Source organism: Zerene cesonia, chromosome 3, assembly GCF_012273895.1.
Source record: "Zerene cesonia ecotype Mississippi chromosome 3, Zerene_cesonia_1.1, whole genome shotgun sequence".
NCBI lineage: Eukaryota > Metazoa > Arthropoda > Insecta > Lepidoptera > Pieridae > Zerene > Zerene cesonia.
Genome location: NC_052104.1, coordinates 6,173,605 through 6,182,966, shown reverse-complemented (window position 1 = coordinate 6,182,966; position 9,362 = coordinate 6,173,605). Strand labels below are relative to the sequence as shown.

Below are 9,362 nucleotides of genomic sequence, written 5' to 3'. Positions count from 1 at the left end.
TATAAGTGTATTGCGTCCACTTTGTACAAAAAAATCTTTAAATCACTTAGCTTATTAGGTATAATTTCACATTGTCATAATATAAATAACGGCACAGCATCTATCATCGTACAAGTCAAATACATAGTTATTTAACCGAAAATCATTAAAGCCTCAATTTCAACTTGTCAAAATCACATTAGCCCGAGCTCGGCTTGCCAAGAATAATGACTTGCATTGGTTATGGGATTATTAAAAAGTGATTAGGCCACACCTAGCCGGTAAACAGAAAGGCAATTTGTGATTGTTGACCAATCGCATGACCCGGTAGGCTCACGCGAAATCATTATTTTGTCATTAGCTGCTTTGTGGCTTGCGGTGAAATTAGACTCGAATAAATATTATAATGTACACTGTATGATGTATATGGTCCATAGTAAGGGTATAGATGGAAAACTTTCTACCTAAACCTAAACATCATAATTGTGTGATGTTTAAATTTTGTAACATTTGTCAGTAGGTATATTGATGACGGTATATGCCTGTACATAAGATTCAGAACTATAACTATAAATATATTACTACAGTGAATTTCAATAGAACAAGAAACATTTTTTCACAATAGAGAATTTATAAATTTTATAGTAAAGGTGATCAATAAAAATCTTCGTTACAATCATTATGCTTTATTAATTTCATGTATTTATATATTTATGACAATATCGTCTCGCCTAACCTTATTAAATTACTAATTATAGTTATATTTCAATAAATTTCGAATCGATAGGACACAATGGTAAATAAAATTGTCCAAATTAGATTCATTCAATCTTTCTACGGACTCTTTTAACGTTTAAGGACTGCGTCTATAGACCTAGGGTGAGAACTTATTTTTTAAAAACCTAATTAATTTCTTATAAAATTTTACAAACCGATTATTAAATTTTCATCTGGCAAGGGATCATATGAAATTGCACATTGCTAAAGAAAGTTTTATATGTATTGGATAAGTACATTATTACATAGAAGAATGTTTAAGGAAGATACAAAACTCTAAAGAAGCATAATTTCAAATAGCCAAACACATTATATCCTTACTTTTAAATATTAGTACATATATGCACTGTCGGCTTAATAAATAAACAAATCATTTGAGCAAATCTTATAAAGAATATAAATCCCAGCCAGATATCTATAGAAAAATATACCCAATCAAGTAAAAGTATTGAAAAGCGAACCTAGTTAAGCGAATCAATAAATAAATATAGTGTATTATATCGACAATATACAGTTAATACAATTTACATTTACTTAACGAACACAGCACAAATTAAAAAGAAATATGTATAAGAAACGGGCTCAATGAGTTTATAGTCAAAAGTTTTGCTAGCTACAAACTATGTGAGAAAAACAATTTACAATAAATAGTTGAAAGAACATATAACGTGGATCCCGACAAAATCACACCTTTAACAGTACTTACTAGTAAAACTAACATGTTACAAGTAAATATTATGCTCGATAATTTTTTACGTATATCGGTTTCTTTAGGCAATGATTTTATAAAAATACCATTTATCGTGTCTCGAAGACTTGTATATGAAAGGGTTGATGACGCACCTACTCTTTAAAGGTCTACATTGAACAACCAAGTTTATTCCCTAACTTTGGTATACTGTGTACATGTCCCGTACCTACTTTTCATAGAGATTATGAGAAAAATAAGTATCAAGTTTGCACCTACGAGATTGAAGGTAACTTTCCACTTTAACTATTACAACCTTCAGTGAATTTCTCTGTCTCAACATTTGTTCTTTACGCATCTGTATGGTTCGACATTTCAAATTAATATTCCAATAAATTACAATCGTTTATGTCGTACTCGCAATAATTTTACATTTATATAAATTTCCTATCAGATTATTATCAGTTATTATAATTACGTATATGTGTCGTCGAAAATCGTATACATTGCACTTGTAAAACTGGCCTTCCCCTCCACAAAGTAAAAATCAAAATCAGAGAAGATTCACAATAAAATAAATACTCGCCGTGAGATAAAAACGAGAACTTATCATTTATATCAAATATTATTCACACTAAAACAATTGTACATAGTCGTAAAATCTACAAATTATCATTTTTATATGTACAGAATAGCACTTCGATAGCTTAATTAGAAATAAAACATCAAATATATTAAATAATAACAATATCGATACTAATTGCCTTCTTATCAATGGTTAATTATAAGAGGTCCTTACGGTTTTGTTATTTCAATATCATTAAATAAAGAATTTTGTTCAATTATTTTAAAGGGCTTGTCTCGCATTAAAAGAAAACAAACCATTTCAATTAGATAAATTATAAAAGACTTGTTGCAAAATAAATTCGTAAAATAAATGAAAGCAAAGCTCTTTAAAATAATTATCATCCCATCAAGAAGAAAACACATTCATCAGATTTCAAATAATGATTTTTTCCAACTACATAAATAATGAAATCACATAAAGTCGCAGTTTTATACATACCGCGTTTTTGGTAATTATTGGTATTGAGATTGTTCTATAAATTAATTTATACTTAACAATTGTAAAAATCTCTTCATCACACTATCATTACTCTTTATGTCAAGTCACTAAGTTACGTATTAGTTATAATGTAATATTATGAAAAGTCCAACATACAATTTATACAAATTAAACTGTTCTAGTAACTCCGTAACGATCGATCGTTTCAGATTCGTGTACCGGTGCACAACTTTTATATGAAAATAAATGAACACTGAAGGCCGTCGTTTAACCTGAAACATTGATCTTTCACTGATCGCGCGAACTAAGGAGGCTTTTACTGGGGCGAGGTGGGCGGACTCATGTTGTCCGGTTCGTCTCCGGAGCCTGGCTCCCCTTTGGTCTTGTTCTCCTTCTTCCACTTCATGCGGCGGTTCTGGAACCAGATCTTGATCTGGCGCTCGGTGAGGCAGAGCGCGTGGGCGATCTCGATCCGTCTCCTCCGCGTCAGGTACCGGTTGAAGTGGAACTCCTTTTCCAGCTCGAGCGTCTGGTATCGCGTGTACGTCTGCCGGCCCCGTTTTCGCTCTGAAATTAGACAGAAAAAATGTTAATTTCGAAATGTAACAGGAGGTAGGCTTTTAATCATTCGCCTCGAGGCAACCCGCCAGATTAAAAACTGCATAGGTATTCTTGATAAATGGTGGTTATTTGTAAACAGTGAACATCGGACAGAGTTAATTGAAAATTGTTTTTAGCTTATCATTTTGTTAATTGTTTTTGCTTGTTCGTTATTTCTTTTCGTTGGGCAAACTGAACTTGAAAGCTTTTTCACTATCTCCTTACATCTTGATGATAAAACAACATTTCATTTTCATTGGAATTATTTGGATGTTAAATTAAAACGATTAATAATGCACTTGAGTGATTAACTTTTAGACCTAAATTTTTGGTATATTTTGGTAATATTGTTAATACCTAGTATAAAACCTATTAACACTGTATGATATGTAAGTGTATACGTTAAATAAATACACAGTATCCGTGGAACTCCGTTCAAATGAATATTAATTCGTCAGAGATAAAACTTTCCTAAAGATGATCGCAATATAGTATGTGCATGCATCAGGTGCAAAATAATGAATAATTTATTAATTCTGATAGATCGTTCCGTTGTCGTATAAATGCACGCAATATTGCAGGAATATGTCATAAGCTGTGTTTATACGAAGACACGGTTTAAAGCGCTACCGAAGCCAATTAAAATAATTTAAAATGCCCTTAGCCTTTTTTATTTTGTACCCATTATTCTTTGAGATGATGCGAAGCCTATTATAAACGGTTTAGAAGACGCATTGGCCGCCGTAATTTATTTCTCATACACAAGAAGTAATATATGGACTGTCTAATGATTTATGTGAATAGAAATACGTAGTACTTTTAAAATTTTAAAACCACATTTGTAGTCGACACCTTCAAGTCAATTTCAGGATAAAATAAAAGACGCCAATGAAATTGAAAATTACAAAATTCAAGCTAACACGATTCGTTTTACTATTTTCGTTTCTGTAACACGCAAAACAGCTTGCATTACAATATCGGCACGCGAACTTCGAAGAATTTGTAGCACGAAAGTGAGGAACATTGCGAATAACGCCATGTTAACTACTGTTTCTTGGAAAAACGTAATGATACCTCAAAAAAGTTAAACGTAGCTGCGACAGCTGTGCATGCAAGCATGTTATGCAAACAACGACGCAATTTGTTAATTCAGTACGAAACTATGAATAAAATTTGGTAGTACGATGGAATCTGAAATTCGATCGATACATTCGTTTACATTTTTCTGTAAAAGGGAAAGCTAGTTCAGCTAACCAAATGACTTATCTATTTAGATAAACAATCATAATATACAAAACAACTAAAGATTCTTCAAAGGAAAAACAAAAGGTGCTATAAATCAAAGCGATGTACAACGAATACATTCACCAAAATCATATTGTACTAAATGGTAAAAATGTAAGAGATTCAAGTACTCATGCTATGCAGCCACGGGTTCAAAATTATCGCCCACTTGTTGCTCAGGAAATTGATAACAGCCTCATCGTACCCGGATTTTGGGACGCATTCAAGAATGTAAATTATATTGTCCAATGGATATCGACTATTGGTTCCTATTAAATGACAATTGGTATTCTGTTCGCATGCGATACCATAATGCATACCTACGTCCGGTAGCCTGATTACAATTCGTGAAATTAATTCGAGGGATCAAATCCAAATTATTTATTGTAAAAAGTAGGTTACGTTCGATTGTACTTATAGAATGTGTAATATATTCAATTTATTTTCTGTGCTTTTTAATACACTTACTTGATATAATTCATATATGCGGTCATTCAAAATACAATTTAACGATTTACTTTTAAACACGTTAAAATTGACAAAGCACTTAGATGAATGACTATCTTTGATATTTCCTTTAGCAATGACCGGTACTGATTAAATTGTATGCTGCAATATGAGATTGAACTGATCAAAGAGAAATAAAAGCATGCAATTAAAGACAGAGCAGAATAAATACACGTTCAAAGATCTCACATCTCGTGCACAAAACAAAATCATACACAATAAAGCTCATGAAATCCCCTTCCCATAGGGCTTTATATATTACACTGGCGGTTTCATCGCGCTCGCAGATGCATAAAACATGATCCCAACGTCAGATTTAAAGCGTTCGTAATAAGAGTATTAGGCGGACACGTCTGAGAGGTATATAAGATGCGCACAGCTTGCTTAATTGTACGACAGTTTTATTTTGTAGTATAACATACAACATTGGTTTTAGAACTATCGAAATGTTATTATAATTTTTTAAAGTCCACTTGCTTATCTTTTTACTTTTCACAGTTTATCTTTAGTTTTATATACTTATCCTACATTAATAATTGCTTCGTAAATCTATTTGGACGACTTAATTCGACGTTTTACAAACGGGCGTTCAAACAGCCGCGTCTAAACGTCCCGTTTACATAGAAATCGCATCTATAGGGTCGTTGCATGTGTCGCCCCGCGGTCGTAAATCATTTAGGGGCGAATCAGACTCCGCTCTACTTTACCGTGGACACACGTGATGCCAGTGACGAGATGGATCTTGATAAGTGTTATCATTTAGCCTTGTTGGGGAAAAGATTTACGCTCTAATAATAAAGTTTTTTTTCTTTATCTACTATACTCGTTTTAGAGTTTCTAAAGCGAACAAAAATAAGTAAAGGAAACTTTTTTTCCTAACGTCAAGTTATTTCCTTCCGACGATTCCTCAAGAAAAGAAAGCCGAAACTCGGAAAAATTATTTCTGTTTTACAGTTCTATCACATCTTACCTACTGTCCTTAAAGCAACATAATCAATTATTTTAAACCCCTAAACTTCATTTCATTTACGTAATGTATTTACCAGATTATAAAAGTATGACTATTTACAGCAACGAATCTCCGCAGAACACTTAATCTGGAGACCTGTAGTGTTACATTTATCCAGATAAAGTGCGTGTTGAATTATTGACCGGCTTGTATCTGGGATCGCATTTGTACTGATTACGATACTGTAGAGGTAAACGATGGAATTAAGTATTTCTTACATTCCTCTAGCAAGTATTGAAGGAAAAAGAGGAATAATAATAAAGGAAGTTATAAATGCTTATACTTGTATACGATACGCAATTTTTTGACTATTTGAGATTGCAAAAAATCGCTTATTGTTTTCTTGATTTTACATAGCTATCCCGTTTTCCCTTAATTGAGGCAGCTTTATATTTAAAAAGTATAAATAATACAGTGTTCGTCCACTGATTAAACGCGCAATCCATAATATTTAAGTCGCTAAAAATAAACAAACATGCACCGAACGTGTAATCCTAAATACCAAATTCATCAAGGGATGACAAGTGAAAAGAGCTTTTAATTTAATTCGTTGCGGTATCGCGCCGGAGAAATACGAAAAAAATATAGCAACAGCTTGAAGCGATATCGACAATCCATAATTCATGTCCTACAATTTCATATGTTTCGGCCAGACACGACCGACTAACTCGAACTTTTATGACATTTCATTTAGACCCTTATCTCTCGAGTAATATAGTTACAATTGTTTCGGCGATATATAAAAGTTACAACACTTTTAAACGTTCGCGGCACTCAGTGTATTGCAACATCGTACATGATATCAAACGGTTATTCAGATTAATGCAATTTCTCTTAAACGCTTACACGTCGTAAATAAAATTGCTGGTTTCCAGAGAACTCGTTGGCGAAGGTTAAAGCTGCTTTATAATTTTAATTGATACAGCATCGTGCAAAAAGGATTCAAGTTGAAGGCTTCATTGCTTACACGAAGGTAATTAAGTTGCTTCGATTTAAAATGATATGATTTTAACGGAATGTTTTGAGTTTTGTTCAACATTTTTTTACAACAATGATACTGAAACTGAAACGTTTTCTGTTAATGTTTAATTTGTCTAGATAATCGAAGAAGGCAGCATTGTTCAAAGTAATTATATCATAACCTATGCAAGCACGCAAACCAACTATTATAAGCATTTTGGTAACACATTTTATGTTGATTATAATAAAAGCTACATTAACGTTATTGGATATTATGTTTGTGGCTCGTCTTCGATCTTTATTCTCCAATAGCATTAGTAGTAGGTATGTTGCAAAGAGATTTACACTTTTTTACTTGCTAATTTAATATTTAACAAGATTAGTCATAACTTTGAAAAACTAATATAGTTAAAATCGTTTTTTTTTTCTCGTCATTATTACTATCGAACCAACCCTAATTATATAGAGGGAGAATAATTTGTTCGAATTCACCCCAAACATTCCATAACACAGCGGAAACACGAATCTTGATTACAAGGAAATGAAACAATTGATCGATACGTATGAACGGTAAAAAACAAAAATGTGGGAGTCTTTCAAGCTCGGTTATTAATCATCCCGTGGCTGGGCGGGTCGTAGACATAATCAGCGTTCGCAGTTCAGTATATACGAACCTGCCTAATGACTTCGCTTATATAACATCTATTGTTATGTGCTAGTTGGAATGGGAAGATTTTCCGAGCAAAAATTTGAGATAAAATGCGAGATAAACATACTACGGATTTTATGGATGTGTTTTTTAACTTAAAACTCTATTAGATTGTTATGAAGATAAAGTAAAACAATGTTTTTCTTGTAATAAAAAAATTAATTGACGACATACTTGGATCTCGTATTTGTTTTATTTACTAAGTGTGTTTATAAATTAAATATGTCTGGTTCGACTTATATAGTTCCGAAATATGCATTTTTCTTAAGCTGTAGTATTTTATAAAATAACAGAATAGCTAATGTTATTGTTAGTAAAACTGAGCACAGTTAAGGATTGTGTAGGCCAAGATTGTCGTGATTGGTACTGTTACATTTGATTGCGTAAATTATTTCTGAATGACCACTTCCTGTTAAGGGTTGAGTTAAAATAGTCCACTAGTTTGATAAAAACGTTTGAATTAAAATAATACATATCTATATAATTGTAAGAATATATAACCCTCATAGGAGGATGTCCCAGCAGTTGAAATATATAATATAAGCGTTTAAATATAACAGGTGATGTTATGGCTGTAAAAACTTTTAAACTCCCTAGGTTCAATTATTTTTTAACGATAATAAAGATATATTCTGATTAAATATTTCACTATGCATATAAACATTAGCACGTAAACTTCATCAGTTATAATATTTTCATTGAAATATATGCTGACGTTAAAATGGTAAATCATACAAAAACATTTGGTCAGAGCTCGAAAAGAATTTATATCGCGAATACGAAGCCATCAGTCAGTGTTGTGTCGACGCTGATTCCCGTCGTGTTTTGCATCCGAAATGGAATGTTATTCACCGAAAATTTCGTTTTGGTGAACGCTAAAAATTACGCCGAGCCGGGGATTGAACGAAATTCCGCCCGCAAAAAAGGTGTCAAATGAAATATTCAAATATATTTTAATATAATTCATGCGGCGGGCGTTTCATTTCTCTCCCTTGTAATGGAATGCTAAATTTTCGGGTGAACAAAAAATATATATTAATGCGCGTACCTAATAGCTTATACAAACTCGTTTGTTGGGTATTGTTGCGCACAATGGATGCCATAACTCCGCGTCGCTAGCATGGCCGGTGACGTCTTTGTTAGGCTGCCGGAGCTTTGTTCCGCGCCCGACTCCGCCTGTCGACGGGATATCAGGCCCCGGTAGCGTCCTCTGCCTCATTCCAACTCCCACACCGACATCGATCAATAATCTCGATTTCAATAACCAACGTTTTCCCGAACAACGTTTCTATTAAGGAAATTGAAAATATGATTATTAACTTATCACATGTGCGCCGCATAAAAATACAATAATGGCTTTCGAAACAGCGATCCCTTCTAGCATAATTACACTTTGTTAGAACCATTAAGATAATTTGCAGCGGGCAAAACACGAATGAATATTTGAGAAGGCGATAGAATGTGAGTAATTGCTTTGGATCACGAAGCGAAAAGTTATGAAAGGTGCTGGCGAGGGTTATTTTTCAACGCCTGTCACGGACGCGAAAATCTTAATGAAAAAGAAAACTTCAATCTGAATAAGAAACAATAGCAAAGAATAATCGAGTGGGATTATCTGAAAGCTGATTTCGATGTGTGGGAGCGTATGAGCACAGTTCATGCATGTGTTAGAGTCGTGGAACGCATTAGGGCTTCAAGATGAGCTTCGCTGCGGGACAACGCGTCCCCTGGGGTCTCCCCAAAGCCGAGTGGGGGCGGTCTTCGCTCCAGAGAATATTTGACA

At 33.5% G+C, this 9,362-nt stretch overlaps 1 protein-coding gene across 6 annotated transcripts in view; it reads right to left on the bottom strand.

The window, feature by feature from the left end:
* Window positions 1–691: 691 nt before the first annotated feature.
* LOC119836304 (homeotic protein antennapedia) overlaps window positions 692–9,362 on the bottom strand; it is a 147,177-nt gene continuing 138,506 nt past the window's right edge. For all 6 annotated transcript variants that reach the window (XM_038361615.1, XM_038361608.1, XM_038361604.1 and 3 more), the window contains one exon: window positions 692–3,077. In XM_038361615.1, the coding sequence (XP_038217543.1) occupies window positions 2,827–3,077 (251 nt within the window). In that variant the 3' untranslated portion in view covers window positions 692–2,826. The remainder of the gene's footprint in view (window positions 3,078–9,362) is intronic.